This window comes from Bombyx mandarina, chromosome 25, assembly GCF_030267445.1.
Source record: "Bombyx mandarina strain Sakado chromosome 25, ASM3026744v2".
In the NCBI taxonomy this organism is placed as follows: Eukaryota; Metazoa; Arthropoda; class Insecta; order Lepidoptera; family Bombycidae; genus Bombyx; species Bombyx mandarina.
Window position 1 is genome coordinate 8570955 of NC_143231.1, and position 19908 is coordinate 8590862.

Below are 19908 nucleotides of genomic sequence, written 5' to 3' on the forward strand. Positions count from 1 at the left end.
CGGCAGACTTCGTAGTGCCTCAATCGATAAATAAAAGACCTAAACTTTGGTATAAAATAAACTTAAAACAAACAAAAGGAATCCGTCCGACGGGGACACATCAAAGGAACAATAAAAATTGTTATTTTTATTTAATTTCGAGCATTTTTATATTTATCTACCTTTTAAACCTTCTCTTGACTTCTACAAATATTTCAAGACCAAAATTAGCCAAATCGGTCCAGCCGTTCTCGAGTTTTAGCGAGACTAACAAACAGCAATTCATTTTTATATATAAAGATTATAAAAGCATTACATTATAAAGATAATAAATGTAATAAAAAGATCATTGTTCTAATTTTGAGCGGCAACGTTCTCTGGAAAGCGAGACGGGTCGAGCGTGCGGTGAACCCCCACAGCCCCCACTAAACCCGACACTGTCTTCTCTGCGACGTTTATAAAGACAACTAAATCACCTAACGTTTATTGATATAAGTACATATGTGCGTTTATAGCCATTTGAACGGACGTCAAACTAAAACAGACATGATTGTATTAACAGTATATTTTATAGTTTTGTGTCTCGTGTTAGGCTCGGATTGTAAATCTGAATCGGGTTCGAACACCGATAGTGAGATGGCCGCGACATATCCTCACGAAGACGCCGCCGATCTGGCATACAAGAAGTCCGAGGAAACGTACCAGGAATGGGATAAATATTGGAGCGAAGTAATGAATTCTAGAAGCGACAGCATACTCACCATAACGCAAGGTATTCATTCATATTTTTTTTCTAGGCCGGGAAAAAAAAAGGTATTCATTCATCTGCAAACATCATCCATGACAAACGTAATGATAACGAAATGAGATGACACGTTTCAAATATTTAGTACATGATTTAAAACGTGGAATAGCTAGAAATTTTTTAAATTGAATTTAAAATTACTGGTTAATGTTTTATTAACAGCAAAACATTAAATAAACTATAAATATTAAAGTTTGATTGTATTGAAAAGATGTTCTTTCAATATGCCAATACATAAGTTATATAAGTCTAAGTAATAATATTACGACTGAGAGGTACAATACTTTAGAAAAATATAGAAAGAAAATGAAAATACCTCATAAAGATAAAGTTTCACAGTTTCTTGTTTGAATGAAAACATATGTATAGCGCAGCTGTGTTTACTGTTGACTAGCTATAATTTTTTTTATTTCAAGATTTTTATACAAATTTGAATATAAAACTTAAAACACTTTTCTTCGCTTTTTCAATATGGACTTCCGTGGTCTAATTACTGAATACCAGTTCATTCAATAATAATTTAATTTTTATAATAAAGTTAATTCTTAATAAGATTCCATCTGTTCCAAGTTTCCATCCAAGAGTTCTTGCTCAGAAAATGCAAGATTACCTTGCTCGAAAAAAATCGGCACGGATTGTGACAATGGATCCGCAAAACGCAAAGGATTATAAGCCTGTACGCCCATACGACCTATTAACCCGATCACCCTCTTCGGCCAACCTATACCCTGGGCCAGGAAGGTGAAGTACCTGGGAGTCACCCTGGATGCATCCGTGACATTCCGCCCGCATATAAAAACAGTCCGCGACCGTGCCACATTTATTCTCGGCAGACTCTATCCCATGATCTGTAAGCGGAGTAAAATGTCCCTTCGGAACAAGGTGACACTTTACAAAACTTGCATAAGGCCCGTGATGACTTACGCGAGTGTGGTTTTCGCTCACGCGGCCCGCACACGCATAGACACCCTCCAATCCCTACAATCCCGCTTTTGCAGGCTAGCCGTCGGGGCTCTGTGGTTCGTGAGGAACGTTGACTTACACGACGACCTGGGCCTCGAATCAATTCGGAAATACATGAAGTCAGCGTCAGAACAGTACTTCGATAAGGCTATGCGTCATGATAATCGGCTTATCGTTGCGCTGCCGCTGACTACGAATCCCCGAATCCTGATCATGCAGGAGTCAGTCACCGTCGACGCCCTAGACACGTCCTTACGGATCCATCAGATCCAATAACCTTTGCATTAGACGCCTTCAGCTCTAATACTAGGAGCAGGCCTAGGGACCCCGGTATCCGTACTCGTCGAACTCGACAAAGAGGTCGACTTGCAACCTAACCCATGCATCAGCCCGCTGAATTTCTCGCCGGATCTTCTCAGCGGGTCGCAATTCCGATCCGGTAGTAGATTCATTCGCGAATCAGCTGCTCTTGAGTTGTTAGGCGCTCGGGCAGTTGTTAGCAAATCCCACCCCTCTTGGCTGAGCCTTTGCTCGCCCACCTGTCCTGGTGAAACTGGAAAGGCCTTCGGGCCACCAGTAATCTTTCAATTATAAAAAAAAGACCTATTAATAAGTACCGCTATTTAAACTCATGATATCCAGTTAGTTGAAGTTAAGTGTAAGTGCAGACTTGCGAAAACAAAACGTGCGCATCATACGCTAGACGTTTATTGTATCATGTTTAATTCAATAAGCACGAATATCAGCTAATTATATAAAGTAAGCTACGAGGGATGTCTTGTATTCGTCACACAGCTGTTTTCCAATTAGAAAACGTGCTTTCTAAATGGACCGGATTCTAGAATTTTCTCTCGGAATTTCATTATTATCGTTTCGATTCCAACGTGATCATCCTACCACAATGGTTACGTGCTATCTGATTGCTGATAGCAGTAAGACTGAGACGCAACCAAGGTGCGTGTGAACGATAAATTATCGAAATTTAGTTCTTTTTTTGTATTATTTGAAAAGATACGTTATTTATTTTTTTGATTTACAGGATTGCCTATGAATTGGGAATTGTCGAAGGCAGCTGAAGAAATGAAGGTCAGTAAAAGTTTCGATACATTATTACTATGTATTATTGTTTGCTGATAGTGAACAGAATGGAATGCAATAAAGAGACTAACACTCAGCATTGGTTGAATTTAGCTTGAAAATGAGAAAGAGAGGGAGACGGAGAGAGAGGGAGGGAGGGAGAGGGTGAGAGAGAGGGAGAGGGAGAGGGAGGGAGATAGAGAGAGAGAGAGAGAAGGAGGGAGGGAGAGAGAGAGAGAGAGGGAGGGAGGGAGAGAGAGAGGGAGGGAGGGAGAGAGAGAGAGTGTAATTGGGTTACCTTACCGTACTTCATAACTAGGCTCTTTGAGCTATTTTAAAAAGGTTTTTAATAAATTTAATCTCAGAATAACATAACGAACGGCACTTCAAAATCGCGTCGTTGGGTGTTCGCCCTCCGCCACGGCGAGCGGGTCGACCTCACGTACGGGCCCTGGGTGCCGCACTGCTTCGAAAACGACACCTACGTGCGCAAAGACTTGAACCTACCGCTGAAGTTGGCGCACAGGTAACACACGCAACATTCGGTTTATAGCAGCGGTCGGGGAACCGGGGTAAATTACCCCAAATGGGGTAAAATGAAATTTTGGGCGGTAACAATGAAACTTTTGTGAGTAAAAGTGAAACTTCTTTAGAATAGTTCAATTTTTAGTTATTGTTTTATTTTCAAAATTATCATGAAAGCTATAATATGAATGATGCTAAAAAAAAGCGATTTCGTCTTTTTTTTGTTCTTCGCCATAGGTTGATATTACCTTACATCTACTTTACCTATTACATCAACTTACCCAAAAATATTTTGAGGTAATAATTAAAAAAGTTCCCCGACCGCTGGTTTATAGCTTCGTATTCGTAGGTTCGCGTCCGACGCCTAAGGCCCGGGATGCTCGCACCGATCCAACCGTACCTCATTAAATCGTATTCTTATGTATATGTAACCTCTATACGATTTATCTTAAAAGAGGTTAATATATTATAAAGATGACATAAATGCAAATTTGAATATTGAAAGATCAGAAGAAGGAACATAAGAAATATAAAAACATTTTTGAATTGTAAAATATCAAAAAACATAAAAAAGTGGTGAAGCAATAGCTTTAAATGCTGTTTCCCTTTATAGAGCAACTCAATTTGTGCTATAGTTTTACTAGACTAAACTATTTTGATGTAAATAAAATAATACATTATATATCGACGCTTGAAAGGCAAACGTGACTAAGCGACAATAACTGCTTTGTACATAAATAATGGGAAATAATCATATTCGATGCGCAAAAGATATATATATTTCTAGGTCTATTAAAATTATTTCAATCCTACAGCTAGATTCGTTAAAATATAATTTTTTTCAGGTATTTCAACTTTAAATTAGTCTACTGTAAAGTTCACGCATTGTCGCTTAGTCACGTTTGCCTTTCAAGCGTCGATCTGTAAAATATATCTTGTCGGATCCCTCGGATTCACTTTCGGTGCTTTTAGGCATCTCAAGCACCGGTCACCGTCCTTGCCGAACTCTTCGATTACGACGAAGAGTTCGACGAGCGAACTAACCCATAGACACAGCCCATTGAGTTTCTCGCCGGATCATCTCAGTGGGTCACGATTCCGATCCGGTGGTAGATTCTGCGAAGCAATGCTCTCGATAAGGCTAGTGTTAGAAAAAAAAAACAGGTTGAGCCTGTGCCGTCAGGCCGTAGCTGAAATAGCCTCTTTGGCTACCAGCGTATAGGTAGAGGAAAAAAAGTTATGATATATCTATTAAATCTGTCAAATTAATAAATCAATTGTGAGCGTATTGTGACTCCGTACTGTATCCGAGTGGAGGACCATTCTGCCTATTTTCCGCTCGAAGCAGCATTTGATGTCTATGCGTTTTAATACCCATAATAAATATTCAGCCACTTAATACCAGGGGTGATTTGCCGTGCTGGTGACAGGGATTGCCGGTAACTCAAACAGTACTTCCTAGATCTTTCTAGAAGGCGCCAGTTTTATTGTCACATAATCTTTGTCGTCTAACAAAGTAAACAAATATTACACCTGTCGATTATTACCATTAATTTTTTTAGTTTTTATTTCCTAATAATAAATGTAGTATATTTCTACTCTAACAAATTTGATTTTATCAGAGCCGGTGGTAAAGAAGGGTACGTGAAAGACACCCCGCTGACCAGACTGGGATGGTTCCAAGCGCAGCTGGTGGGGGAGGGGATGAGGATGGCCGGCGTCTCCATCAAGCACGTGTACGCTTCGCCGGCGCTGAGATGCATCGAGACCGCTCAGGGATTCCTGGACGGTAAGTTGTTATTGATCTAGCCAAGGCAAAATAAACTCTATGACCGGTTCGAAGAAGTGCGACAATCCTAAGAACCGGCGAAACGAATGCAGCTGATGTGATATATGCGTATATAAAATAAACTATATCTGTTGCTCAGATGAGGGGACGAGCTCACAGCCCACCTGATGTTAAGTGATTACTGGAGCCCATAGACATCTACAACGTAAATGCCGCCACCCATCTTGAGATTATGAGTCTCAATTTAAACAGTACAACGGCTGCCCTACCCTTCAAACTGAAACACATCACTGCTTCACCACGCCGCCTATTTCTGCACCACCGTACCTACCCGTGCGGATTCATAAGAGGTCCTACCACCAGTAAAATAAAATAGAGTGGTTACTGCAGCCCATAGACATCAACACCGTTAATGCCGTCACTCAGCTTGAGATCCTCTCTGTTTGTGTACAGGCTTGCGTGCGGACCCGTCCGTGAAGATCAAAGTGGAGCCGGGCTTGTTCGAGTTTAAGAACTGGCACATGCCCAAAGGGATCGACTTCATGACGCCCATCGAACTGTGCAAGGCCGGCCTCAACGTCGACATGACGTAAGCAATCCTTTATACTGATTCGAATGAAAACGCACGCTCCGGGTTGTCTGGTTGACGTGTTTATTGGAAAGGTTTATTAATGAATATATTTATAATGTAATATTTTATTTATATCAAAATACAGTTTAGCTTCGTAAAACTAACTATAGCACAAATTGAGTTGCTGTTATAAAGAGCAACAATATTTAAAGCTATTGCTTCACCACTATTTTAATATCTTTTTATATTTTAATATTTCAAAAATGCTTTTTATATTTCTACTGTTCCTTCTAATGTTCTAATGTTTCAATAGTCGAAATTCTATTTATGTCATCTAAAGATGAATGTTATAAATGACATATTAACCTCTTTTAAGATTAATCGTATAGAGGTTACATATTTAACAAAAAAAATGTATGAAAAAGATTATTTAACTTTTTATTATTTTTAGTGGGTTACAGAGAGATGTATGTCCATTGATCTGTGTGCTTAATGCGAGTTTTTTAACGTTCTCGATAGCGTTAAAGTGTGTAATGGGATCGTTTGCCTACGTTTGCCGTTAGGGGCGCTGTTCCAACTGCATACAAAGTTGGGTTAACTTTTACGCTATCGAGAACGTTAAAAAACTCGCACTAAGCTCACTGTCCCTTTTTGAAAGTGACGTTTGTGGATAAAGTAGTGTTTGTACATGTATTTAAAGGACTTCTGTATAACTTTTTTTTGCTTTTTAGAAAGTTTTTTTTTTCGTAGTACAATTAATTGTTAATATTGTGAGATAAAAAATACGGTTTGAATTTTGAAATTGTAGATTCCCTTATACTCTTAAGGCAAGAACTCTTCGCTGTAATTGTTACTAATTGTACGAATATATTTTCCGAAAAGTTTCTTTCATAAGCCCCTGTCTCCCTGTGAGAGATCGTTACCACACAAATACTGCCCTGTGACACGGTCCAGTGACGTATTCAGCCAATAACCCGAAGAGAACCCCTCATATTTTGCTTGTTCATATAGAAATATGCGATTCATTTTTTAGTTACAAACCGTACGTCGAGATGGATGCATCTGCCGAGACAATGGACGAGTTCTTCAAACGCGGCGAAGTAGCGATGCAGGCCGCCGTCAACGACACCGAAAAAGACGGTAATCGCTAAATTTTTGATGTTTTTTTTTTTTATTATTATTTATTTGGGTGGACGAGCTCACAGCCCTCGTAGTGTTAAGTGGTTGCTGGAGCCCATAGACATCTAAAATGTAAATGCCGCCGCCCACCTTGAGATGTAACTATAATAGAGAAAAAAAAATGTTTATTTACAAAAGATTTTTTTTTAACAGGCGGTAACGTAATATTCATTGGGCACGCGATCACACTGGACCAGATGGTGGGAGCGCTGCACCGACTCCGCGACGACATGGAGGATGTGCAGCCATACGAGATAGGTAGAAACCTGCTGAAGGTTCCGTACTGTGCCCTCGGCGCCATGAGAGGCAAGCCTTGGGACGTAGTCTCCCCTCCCTGTCCCCCCTCTATCAACTCTAGTTCTGGAAGGTTCGACTGGAGAATACTAATAAAATAACGAAATTTAGCCAGTAAGATTTTATTCGAGCTAAATTTCAGAAAAAAATAATGCGATTTGATCAAACTCATTTTTCATCTTTGTTGGTATTTTTACCTTTATTTTGCATTTGCTATATTATAATATACATATATTAAGTCCTGTTACACCGTGTATAAGCGCAGTACTCTTATAAGATTGATAGAATAATTTAAATGTCAAAATATTTTATAATTACTAATTCTGTAACTAATTGGTTTTTATAATCTAGTGCAAACGATAATAATAATAATAATAATATATTCATGTATTATTATGATAATGTTATAATTAAAAATACACTTTTACAATATAAATTTATAATCTAGCAATATTATTATATTATTTTCTTCTCGTATGCTAATCATCAAAAATACATTACTAGATATTATATAGATATTAGAATGAAATATTACTAGAATTTTATTTTAATATAAATAAATAAAAACGTAACCATTTCAAATAGATCTTTTATAGTTATTTGAAGCTTCTTAAAAACTTTTGCTGATAGTGAACACATCATTACAATGTAATAGATCGAAAAATAGACATTTTTAAACTATAGTACAGAAAAAATTAGTCATCATATATTATTATGTTGTATCAAATCATTTTTCAATGAGGGTTATTTATGTCGAGGATCGCTGCTGAATCTGAAATCTCAATAATGTACTAGTAAAATATCATTAAGTGAAAACGGTAATATTGAACTCAAGACTAAATAATATAACGTTTCCATCGTTCGCTTTCATTTACTTCTCAGTATACTTGTTATTTTTCCGTAGTCATAACTTTGAGACATTTAATTTAATAAAAATCCTATCCAAAAAATGGCATTTCAGTTTGGAAAGTTGAATTCGTGAATACAAGATCTTGTCTCGTGTAAATATTTGCTAAACTGAACTTAACTTAGTTGTAAGTTAAGATTTCGTGAACAAATGCAATCAGCAGTCTGTCCAGCGTTCCTCGCGTCATCCATTTTAAGTAAACAATTTTTAAAATGTAATTTTTTGTAGTCTTAATAAAGTAAACAAATATTACACCTATTGATCATTGCCATTTTAAGTTTTATAATTTTTGTTTCTATTTGTTCTGAATAATTGTATTCTATTTCAACTCTATATTAAACTTATGTGTACTCATTAATGTTATATGTAAACAAAAAAAAAGTATTTAATCACTTTTATATTGTGTAAGCAATCAGCAACAGATTGCACGTAAATTAGTAAACCGGGACATTTGCCAATATACATACGTATACACGCAGGTGCAGTAGAATTGTTAAAAAAAAATCGAGAATTCACTTATCATACTAGTGCTTAGTATTTATTCGAGTATTTGGTGACAATTAAAAATATTTCATTTCGGAATTTTATTAACAATTCTATTATTATTTTGCGTTTATCGAATGTGATAATCCGTTAGACTGATTAGAATTGGTTTTCTTTATGTTTTTAATATTAATTAATAATTTAGATTTTAAACTGATATGTGTTTAGATACAATTATAAACCGTGTTTTATTTTTACAAATAAAGGATTATTTTTAGCAATAGATAAATGCGCTAAAACCAACTGTTCGAACTGAAATTTATAATCACATTCGAAAATTTAACTTCTGTGTACGATATGATTCGAACAAAACTCACTGTCGCAATATTGTGTACATTTGATATGTTTGTAATAAATGTAAGAATAAGGAGAGAAATAAAATATGTAGTCAACACACATATCTTGTTTTTATTTAATAAAATTCAGCATAAAATACAATTGATATACAAACTACACAACATTACGAAAATCATAAAAATTAGAACTACAAAAAAGTACCATAAACTTTCTTGGCCGTAAAACGTATTACCCTAATCACTTAAGGTTCGACATTTAAAATTTTTCATTAGATGCTATAGACATTAGAATTTCACAATATTTCCTTTAAAAATGTAATTAGACACGAAGGATGAGTGTTATGGACATTTGATGACTACATGAACAAATATAAAGACACCTTTAATAACATAAAGTTTCGATGCATAGAACTAACTAACGAGATACTTGACTAGAAAAACGAATATTTAAAAGCAAGAAATGCAACATTAGCCTTAACACTATAAAATACAAATCACATTAAAACAATAAGTATACAAGAACTGTTGTTTAATATAACTACAAAGCAATATCATGAACAACTATAAAATGAGCAACAGACTTACAAAGTAGTAAAAAAAAACCTGGGCTTGTGAACAATAAGTACAAAACGTAAGGTCATCATCAATATGTGAACTATGATAGAGAGAGACAAATAACAAATAGATCTTACTTTAGTAAAGATGTACAAACTTCAACAACATATATTACATTATTCAAGTCTCACTTTTAGTATAATTCATTCGTTCAGAGATAACTTCTTCTACAATTTTTTGTATCATCTTTCTATCTTCAGCCTTAATATCTTCTGGTTTTGTTTTATCATCATATATTTTTCTATCTATAAGTCTCACTATAACCTCTTCTACTATAGCATCTAGATTTTCGTTCGTAGGATTTTCTTCGCTTAGTTCATCTATGTTTCCCAATGTTTCTTTGGGTGGTTCTGTATGATCTTGGTTTTCTAACTCTTCTTCACCACGTACATCTTCTAATTCCGGTATATCTCCTCTTCCGTCTTCTTCTGGTTTACTTACAGAGTCATCCAAAACTAACACTTCTGATATGATATCTTTTTTTTCTGATATTTGTTCAGCGATATGTTGGTGGCGTTTCATTATTTCTCTTAGTTTATCTTTTGCCGATGCAACGACTTCTTTGCGAGTTTCCGTTTTAATTTTTTCAATGGCTTTCTTTTTCCTAGCTTGCCTTAACAATTTTAAGTCATCAAAGGCTTTTTTGGCTTTTAATTTTGACGAATCTTCTTTCGTTAACCTATCTTTGATTTCTGCTGAGACATCTTCTTTAAGATCTTCCGATGTTTTGGGAACATCAGGAGCAGTACTATCTACTATCAACATATTAGTTACCTGTTCGACGTTTTTTATTGTAACAATTTTTTCATTAACTTCATGAGAATTATCTAAAGCGTGAGTTTCAATATTTTCTTCATTTATGTCATATAATAACTTTTTTTGTTCCAGTGAATCTTCGTCTGTTAATATTTCATTTTCAATACTATATGGCAGATTTCCATCATCCTTCACTAGCCCATATGGATATTCTCTAAAATTCTTTCTCTCTAAAATGAACAGGGCAGGTTTTGTCTTTATTTTTATTGGTGGTATAAACTTATAATTTATAGCGATATGTGAAAACGATTCAATGCTATCTAAGATTTCGTGGCTTTCAGACAATGCTTTGACACTCGATGAATATTTGCTTTTAGCTTCAATTAAGAGATGAGTGTAGTCTTCGAGCTGATGTGGTTCTAAATTTTCAGTTTTATTATACAACCAATTATCGTGAATTTGAGTGAAACGAGAAACTCCAGTTTGAGCGGCGAGATTGCAAATGTGTACATTCACGTATGGCTCATTTTTCACCAATTTGTGGAACCTGTCAAAGGAAAAGAACTGTAACTCGTAATGTAATAAATATTAGGGGTTAAAGTATAAAATTGGCGATTTGTACTGAAAAATTGAAATTGTTTTTTTTTTTCATTTAACATATTTATTTAATCAAAATATCTACAAGTATTATCTATACATTGCTGCCAACTAATAGAAAGGTCATTTATGCATTTGCGATAGAAATCTGTGTGAAAGCATTTTGTACTGCCTCCTGGGAAGAAAACGTTTTATCATGTAGAAAATTGTTCAAATCACCAAAAAAATATTACTGGTGGTAGGACCTCTTGTGAGTCCGCGCGGGTGGGTACCACCACCCTGCCTATTTCTGCCGTGAACCAGTAATGCGTTTCGGTTTGAAGGGTGGGGCAGCCGTCGTTACTATACATGAGACCTTAGAACTTGTATCTCAAGATGGGTGGCGCATTTACGTTGTGGATGTCTATGGGCTCCAGTAACCACTTAACATCAGGTGGGCTGTGAGCTCGTCCACCCATCTAAGCAATAAAATAAAAATTATAGTCCGTTGGAGCAAGGTTATGGCGAATACGGAGGGTGACAAATGGTTTCTAACTGCAGTTCCTGTAGAGTTAAAACGGTTTCTCGTGCTGTATGTTATCATGGAGCAATAATAGTGAAGACCGACTCATGGTCGGGGCTGTTTCACTGGAAGTTTTGCTATCATTGTCTGGAGTTCGGCACATTAGACATAATATGCTGTTACTGCTTGACCAGATCGGAGAAAGCTATAGTGAATAAACACCATGCTGAGACCACCAAACAGTTACCATTACCTTTTTATTGGTAAGCTTTGCTTTAGGACACTGTTGTGGTCAGCCATTGCATTTTTCGATTACGGTTATCGTAAAGAATCCACTTTTCATCATATGTCACAATTCGATCCAATATTCCTTCATTTCTGTATCGATTCAAAAAGGCAACACATGTTTCAACACGCGTTTCTTTCTCATGCGATCAGTCAAATCATGAGGCACCCATTTTTCATGTTTCTTTATTTGATTGATTTGCCGCAAATGAGTCAATATTATTGGTAAGGTAACGCTAAACCATGCCGCAAATTCCTGGGTAGTTTGGCTCGGATCGGCTTCCACCATCTCTTTAAAATTCATTGTTATTCAGCATGCGTGGGCGGTCTTCCACGTGGTTCGTTCTTTAAATAAAAAATTCCATCGCGAAAGCGTTTAAACCCAAATCGCCCGGTGCGTTCATTAACAGTCCCCTCTCCAAACGCAACATTGATATTGCAAGCTTTTTCTGAAGCGTTAGTTCCGCGTTGGGACTCGTATTCAAAAATAACTCGAATTTTCGAAGTATCCATCTTTCTTTTCTAAGCTGAATAAAAAAAACTGAAAGTCGATAATCGAATGTTGCACATTTCTTAAAAGAAGAACCTCATAGGTACCATTTGAATAAATTTCACAAGAATCTTAACCCATGAAGGTTCTATGCCAATTCGAAGTACCTATTACAATAAACCGGCAATTCCATACTTTAACCCCTATTATATTGAAGAAAAATATGTATATTATAGAAAAAAATACCTTGTAATTGCTGCACCACCTGGGTAATTGGTCATAGCGACTAAAACGAAAGCTAAAGTCATAATCAAGTTGCCGATGAGAACTAAGATTGATGCCCAAAAACATAATTCATAAACAGGCGCTTTTTGTCTCCGCACGTATCTGGGAACATGGACAATTTTTTGGTCAGTGCTTGGTTCTAGTCATTCTATGTGTACCGATATAAAATATCTAGTTAATTTTCTGTGTTGCGATGTACGTATATTTGGAAAAGAAAAAGTTTCTTGCTGATTCTTCTCGGTGGTAAAATTTAATTATGAAACGGTGACATCAAATGAGGTGGAGTTTTGAATTTTATTGCATCAAAAATTTACTGACCATTCTCGACATTATATTGTACACAACTAAAAAACTCAATAGCTTTGCTTCGACTCTAAGAGTTTGATCTTTTAAGATTGTTAGTGCCTAATACTAACGTCATACTAACGGTATAGAATTTATCTTCACTGAAAATCTAAGTTTTAATTTTAAACCACAATACTTACACATGAGAAATAACACTTGCTGGAGCCAAATTGAGCAAAGGAAACACGTAAATAATAAATCGAAGTTCCTTGTGTGGAAGAAACGAATATAGAAGTATATAAGAAAAAGATAGGGCTATAACTGGTACAAGTCTTCTGTCTAGGTAAACGCCGACTGGAATGAGTATAAAGCTTGGTCCAAGGCCACGGGGCAGAGCTGAATAGAAATACCATAGGAATGGTAATGTCTGTTATTGAGTTAAGTGAATTATTTTGTTTTTTTTTGTAAAGTAACTTTTTTACTGGTGGTAGGACGTCTTGTGAGCCCGCACGGATAGACACCACCGCCCTGCCTATTTCTGCCGTGAAGCAATAATGCGTTCCGGCTTGAAGGGTGGGACAGCCGTTGTAACTATACTGAGACCTTAGAACTCATATCCCAAGGTGGGTGGCGGCATTATGTTATAGATGTCTATGGGCTCCAGTTACCATTTAACACCAGGTGGGATGTGAGCTCGTCCTCCCATCTAAACAATAAATAATAATAATAATATTACTAAAAAGATTCGCTACATTACAATAATGTTGGTTATCTTCAAATTGTTTGTTGAATTAGCTTGCTGGTAGAAGTTAGACAATAAACATTAAACAAAAAGGATACGCCCCAATTTGAGCTTTTGTTCAAGATTGTGTTGTACCATAAAACTTCCGCTTCGGGCCACAGCAGCCGACCCCAGAATATCGAATCTATGATCACTGTTATGGCAATCAGACCAATTCCGGCAGGTACAACTATTTTGAATAGCCTGTAAAAAACAAATATAAACTGAACTATGAATAACGTAATGTATAATTTTTTTGCATCATAACTTTTATTATACAAGTGTCCCACAAAGGGTAGATGGTGTTCTATTAGAAAACTCGATTGGACGAAAACGCAAACATTACCAAGTATCTAATTTCGGAACAATAAATACTTGAACACAACGAATAAACTATTCTTCTGCCAACCCTTGAATTATGTTTTAGGCAAGGTATCGTAATATGATTCGTAAGAAAAAATAAAGTTGGCCACACGATGCGAATTTGTCTTGTCTTTTTATAGCTTACATAGGTGGACGAGATCACGACCCTCATTGTATTATGTAGTTACTGAAGACCATAGACATCAACAATGTAAATGCCGTCACCCACCTTGAGGCACGTGTTGTAAGTCTCATTTTTTACAGTACAACGGCTGCCCTATCTTTAAAACCAAAACGTATTACCGTTTCATGGTACACAGAGAGCTCACATGACGCACTAGCACCATTTCGTACCACCAGGACGTAAACGCATTAATACCGGTCGTACAAATTTAGTGCACACACAGAATAGGTTTTTTTCCGCCAAATAGGTAGGTACTGTCCTTGTGAAAGTTCTTTCATTAAGTTCCCTTTGCCACGTGATAAACAATCTGTATCATCATAATCGAGGTTACGTAAGTGATACCGTGGATCGCTTGTATCGAACATATCCGTAAACATTTAAAATATATAATTGTACAATCCCAACAATGCGGCCAACCTAATAAACGGGTTTTGTGACCTCAAACACGTGCTCGAGCACATTACACGTGACCTCAGCGGATTCAAAAACAGTAACACACACTTAGATTCCGCTGGCGCCGCTAGTCTGTTCAGACAGTGTGGACATATTAGTTAGCTTCTTTTATCTTTGCAATATGGTAAAAATTAATAACATTCGCCGTGAAAAGTTTGCAAAAGGTAATGAGCCGTAGTACACAGTAATTTATAGTTGCATTTTTTGTCGTATTCGTTGTCTGAAATGACTTGAACGAATTTGTTATTGTCTATCATGTTCTAACACACTTAACTGAATGACCTAACAACCACTACTTTAGTTGTATAAATTCAGGACTGTCATAAACAATGCATAAACTGGTTTTTGTATGAAGCTACTAATTAAAACTTTGATTTTTGTTACATGTTTTAACATGTTCCATATTGTTGATACCATAGCCACATTTTGGCTTGATATACCCATCATTGGACACTCTGTATAATTGCAGCTATATAGCATAGCCTATGTTAGTGAGAGATGGAGAAATTTTAGTGCATTATGACTAGATTTTGCTTGTAACGCAATTCATGTACATTTACTGTGTACTGTTAGTGTATATTAGAGATAATGGTATCTTTTACTACACTTACGTCTTAATGTCTATTTTTCTTGTATACAAATTCATAATGAGGAATAATCCAAAGAGCATTGCTAGCTCAGATCTGAATATTACAATAGCTGCACCTGCTGATATTATGAATTGTTTGTTGCTACCAGAAAACCACCCCTCATAAGCCAGCAACACTGAAAATTGTTTGTAGTGGCTAATAAATTCTGGGTTTTTAAAGAGTGAAATTGTTTTGGGTTCAGAAGTGCTTTGTGAGTTTCTTTTTCTATTACATTTTTGTGGGATAGGCAGAAATGGATTGAATGAGTTTATGGCCCACACAAATTAGTATTTTTGCAGGATTGATGTTTGATGTTCATTACAGAATTTTATAATAAAATGTTCATAATTGTAACTACTCATAAAGATGAATTGATGAGTATAATTTCATTATTTAAGAAACTAATTGTCATCAATGGCTACTACAACATTCAAATGTGTATAATTGCATCACTCAATATGAGCGCACCTTAATGGATAATTATTATTGATATAATTAATGAGACTATTTAAACTATATTGAGTTTCAATATAATATTCTTTTATATAATTGTGACCATTAGTACCATTTTTTCTACATCCTCAGAATTCATCAAAAATGTTGGTGCTCATCAACCAAAGTGAGTTTTATGTGAAAAAATAACATGGTACTAGTGTAAGCTCTGTATCTTTAAACAGATAACCAGCTGCCTAAAGTAAAATAAAAATTTACATTTATAATTTTGTTAATAACTTAAGTAATTACCAACCATTACTTTGCACAGGCAAGTTGTGGCTATTGCATTATTTTATTTATTTCTATGTTCTGTTACAACTTCAGCTAAATTATAATTGCACAAAGAACACAACTGTGGGCTCTTATGGAACAACAGCCATGATAATTATGAAGTGTTAACTTACTCACTCAAGGGTAAAGTTTAAAAGTAACTTCATTACTTACCTAAGGGTAATACCATTATGTTAGGTAGTGGTCGACTCATGTAAAACATGAAATGGAACTGAGTGATTGTGATGAGAGAGTACCACCAGGCAAAAGTGTTTCCAAACTGTTTCTGTATCACATTCCTTAGTCTACTCCATGTTACAATTACTGTCAGTGCCAGGGTCAAGCGAACTAAAATATTAACAAAATTTTGCAATTACACTAATTGAGAAAAGCGTCTAAAAAATCATCATGCAATAACTACCATTTATAATTAAAAAAATAATTTAAAATTTAAAGGGTTTTAATATGTATTTATGTGTCAGTTTTGTTTGTTGTTGATACTATGTAAACAAACTTCAAAATAATTGTGTATTGTTGATTGAAATTATTTGGTTGACTGTGCCATTTATTTTGATCGGAACGTTAATTCTTTAATGTAAATACTAACCCGCGTATTGGACCCAAAATTTATTGAACCCAGAAAGAAATAAAACACCAACAGCTGGAGAACACAGCATCGAAATAATGAGCGGACCAATAAATGTTCGCGGCACAACTCCCGGGAACTCATTGTGGTCGTACTGGAATTGGAACAAAATTTATCCACTGTGTTAACTTATGATTCCAAAATTAGATTCTATATGCACCTCTGAAAGGTTATGTCGGTGATATAAAATATCATGCACAGCCTGAATATTAAAACTTTCCTCAACTTTAGTGAATGGACAAAGTAATAAATGTAGGCTTGCAACAATGTAAAGAAGCTGAATCATTTCTAAACATTAATTTTGAACGGAAAACCGGAAAAACAATTAAACCATCATTTCTATCTTTTTTCGTTTGACATATTTGGATTCAGTGGGTAATCTTAGGTTTTATTCTTACTCTATGGGGTAATCTATGTTTTGAGCATAGATTAAACACTTAATATATTTGTTTTGAGATTTCAAGTGGGTACCTACATAGTATTAATTTATGGTAGTTCCACTTTCCACCCTGATATGCAATGTATCACACCATACAGCGTAGCCTTTTATATATTTGTGTTTTATGATAAATAATAGGTGAAAAATGATATGGATAAAATGAGGTGAAATTGATTTATTTGAGACTCTAAAAAGTTAAATCAAACTAAATGAAACGATTGGCGTGGCGGATACAACTAAGGTGTACCATCTTTTATAGACAAGCTGAAAAAGTATCCATCTGTAAACAACATATTATAGTAAAAATACTCACCGAAATAGCGCTAGTGTAGGAAGTGGAAATGGTATGAATAATAGACTTGCGCAAAACATCACTTCCCAATGTAATGTGATATGACATCACTTTTACAGACAGGTGATATTACTCGAAAACATTACACATCACTCTTAACATTACTCGGTGCGTTCAATAGATACTGTGACGACGAATACATTGTATCTATACACCCGAATCATTACCTAAGTGATGTGTTGATACACATCACTTAGGTAATGATTCGGGTGTGTCATTACAGTAGTGTATTACAATACAAAGTATGAACTTTGTATTGTAATACACTGTTATATTACTTGACAGAGATTGACTTACTTAATAATATAATAATTTTATTTTTTACTTAATATAATTTATTGTGGGATGAACGGATTTCATATGGCGACTTAGACTGCAAATTGAGCTCGACAATAATGTTAATATACGAGAGCAGTAGATGCATTGTTTCGGCGCGATATCCTCAAAGTGCATCCAAGGAGGACTGTACTTTCATTTAGACGCCGTTATTTCTTTCACTTATTAAACACGCATTAAAACAAATAATAAAACTATCTTCAAACAAGTGCTTAAGTAATTCAAATCAAACACAAAAATTAATATGAAATATTACTAAACAATTACGAGCGACTAGCGATTTTACAAAAGTTGCGAATAAAAAATTAAGTAAGTACTTGCGGGAAACTACCGGCTGGCCGCATGAAAAATATAAACACAAATACCTATATTAAAATTCAGACGTACCATAGGTATAAAAATGTACCTAGCGGCCAGGACATACGGTTCCAAATCACTAGGAATAATTCCGTGTCGCTTGCTCATTTATTTTGCGTCGATCGGTCTGTCTCGCTCGCTCGGTTCCGTTCGTGTATTAAGCAACATTACACGACAAAGAAAGAAACATGTTGGGTGATGGTGTGATGTTTGTTTCCTTCGCGTAATGTGTGATGTTGCATTACATCGTAGAGTAATATTACCCGAGTAATATCACTCGCATTACTTACACATGTCTAATGAATAAGCAGTTTTAGACAGTATAGTTTGCTGGGTTGAAGTGAAGGCTGTTCCGATATAATTCAGGCCGTTTTCCAATTATAGCACAAGAGCGAATTATGTGGCATAATGCTCAACTAAGCTTGTAATTAACCATTACTTAATGGTAGTTTTCCAATTACAGAGCATAATGCGACACAGTGACGCACAATGCCGAATTATGCTGAAGCTTAGTTGAGCATTATGCCGCATAATGCGCTCTTGTGCTGTAATTGGAAAACTACCATACACAGCAAGCACTGTTCAGTGCTTTTACTGGGTACAAATTCGTTCCGTAAAGATCTGACAGTATACTTGCAGTATCCTACAGAAATAATATGTGACGTCATAAATACGTACGTTTTCCATAGACCTATATAGTAGGGACACGACATATTGTTCTATACGTACAATTGCTTATATAAATAGCACCCATTTTGAAAGCACACACATAAACATATATCTATCTCGTTCTTACTCAGCACTTTAACTCGCAGGAAAACAATATAACAGTATTTCAGTGCGTACATAAAATGAAACATGAATATACGTAAATGTCTCCGTCTCCGTCTAATGAGGCCGAAAATCCGCCATGTTTAGCGCGCCAAATGTCATTGTCACGTCAGTTCGGCCGTCTGTTTTGGGTTGTACATTATTTATTGACTTTGATATCGATTTAATATGATTGCTTATATAAAATTTCTTATTTTATCATGCTTAAAACATATAAAAATAATAATTAAAACATATTTTATAGGATCTCAAGAAAGTCGTCGGAACTATTTAAATAAAATAGTTTTATAACACAATTGTCAACCCGTTAAATATTTAATAATTAAGTGATTTTAGAGAGGAAGTCACAAGGAATGACGTTTGTAATTTTATTAACGAATAAATGTTCTGTAGGTGTTTTTTTTTATCAGGCGGTTCCTTGATAAGTTTAAAATTTGAATCACTCTCAAGTGAGAGTGATTCAAATGGTGCGGTGTACCTTCCTTGAGGTGCGCTGCGGTAGTGTGTTACGGACTTTAGAGTCAGCAAAACAATTAAAATAGATTGTAATAGTCTAAGAAAAACACGTACTCAAAATACGATAACATTCAGCATGCTAGAAATGGGCAGATGGCACTGTACTACGCCATATCTTTATGTTTTGCGGCAAACGACAACTTTATAAAATCAGTGTAGCAAATTTTAAAAATCGTCATATCGTTTACTTGGCAAATTTGAAGCACGAACTCATCTTAGATTTCACATAATATCTAAATCACATCATCTTTGCACATAACAATATACTTACTTCCTATTAAAGTATAAATTCTACAAATACATTCACTCAACAATATTTAAAATAAAATGAGCCAAGAACGTTTATCGATAAAACCTACTAACATTAAAATCTTCTGGGCAGCACTAAAACCGCCATGTTTTGTGGCCAGATGACGTCACAGTGGCACGAATTTTTTGTTGACGTTTCATTTCCATAGGTTTCCTACATAGACCTATATAGTAGGGACACGACATATTGTTCTATACGTACAA

At 35.5% G+C, this 19908-nt stretch overlaps 2 protein-coding genes and 1 long non-coding RNA gene across 11 annotated transcripts in view; 1 reads left to right on the forward strand and 2 right to left on the reverse strand.

Moving 5' to 3' along the window:
* Epp (Ecdysteroid phosphate phosphatase) overlaps positions 1-9028 on the forward strand; it is a 26021-nt gene extending 16993 nt beyond the window's left edge. For all 8 annotated transcript variants that reach the window (XM_089738474.1, XM_089738471.1, XM_089738473.1 and 5 more), the window contains 7 exons: positions 572-751; positions 2787-2833; positions 3190-3350; positions 4972-5138; positions 5592-5727; positions 6743-6849; positions 7042-9028. In XM_089738474.1, the coding sequence (XP_089594600.1) occupies positions 572-751; positions 2787-2833; positions 3190-3350; positions 4972-5138; positions 5592-5727; positions 6743-6849; positions 7042-7283 (1040 nt within the window). In that variant the 3' untranslated portion in view covers positions 7284-9028. The remainder of the gene's footprint in view (positions 1-571; positions 752-2786; positions 2834-3189; positions 3351-4971; positions 5139-5591; positions 5728-6742; positions 6850-7041) is intronic.
* Alg12 (Alg12 alpha-1,6-mannosyltransferase) lies at positions 9021-16942 on the reverse strand. 2 transcript variants are annotated; one of them, XM_089738469.1, is made up of 8 exons: positions 16725-16942; positions 16526-16658; positions 16093-16266; positions 15136-15289; positions 13584-13728; positions 12944-13170; positions 12420-12560; positions 9021-10846 (listed from the first exon to the last, which is right to left on the reverse strand). In XM_089738469.1, exons 1-8 carry the CDS (start codon positions 16848-16850, stop codon positions 9664-9666), a joined length of 2283 nt encoding a protein of 760 aa, XP_089594595.1. In that variant the 5' UTR covers positions 16851-16942; the 3' UTR covers positions 9021-9663. The 2 variants fall into 2 exon arrangements, with proteins under 2 accessions (XP_089594595.1, XP_089594596.1); XM_089738470.1 differs by lacking the exon at positions 16093-16266 and having other exon boundaries at positions 16725-16941.
* Positions 16943-17345: 403 nt separating this feature from the next.
* LOC149499875 (uncharacterized) lies at positions 17346-17711 on the reverse strand. The gene is made up of 2 exons (XR_016325389.1): positions 17577-17711; positions 17346-17522 (listed from the first exon to the last, which is right to left on the reverse strand). It is a non-coding gene; the product is annotated as an uncharacterized LOC149499875 (long non-coding RNA).
* Positions 17712-19908: the final 2197 nt, after the last annotated feature.

What these genes read in the sequence shown, in the direction of transcription:
- Alg12 (XM_089738469.1), bottom strand. Translation starts at nt 16,850, where the DNA reads ATGATTCAGCTTCTTTACATTGTTGCAAGCCTACATTTATTACTTTGT. An exon ending in CATAATGGTATTACCCTTAG is followed by an intron (nt 15,290 to 16,092) that starts GTAAGTAATGAA and finishes AACAATTTTCAG; the next exon opens with TGTTGCTGGCTTATGAGGGG. An exon ending in ACAAAAGCTCAAATTGGGGC is followed by an intron (nt 13,171 to 13,583) that starts GTATCCTTTTTG and finishes ACTCAATAACAG; the next exon opens with ACATTACCATTCCTATGGTA.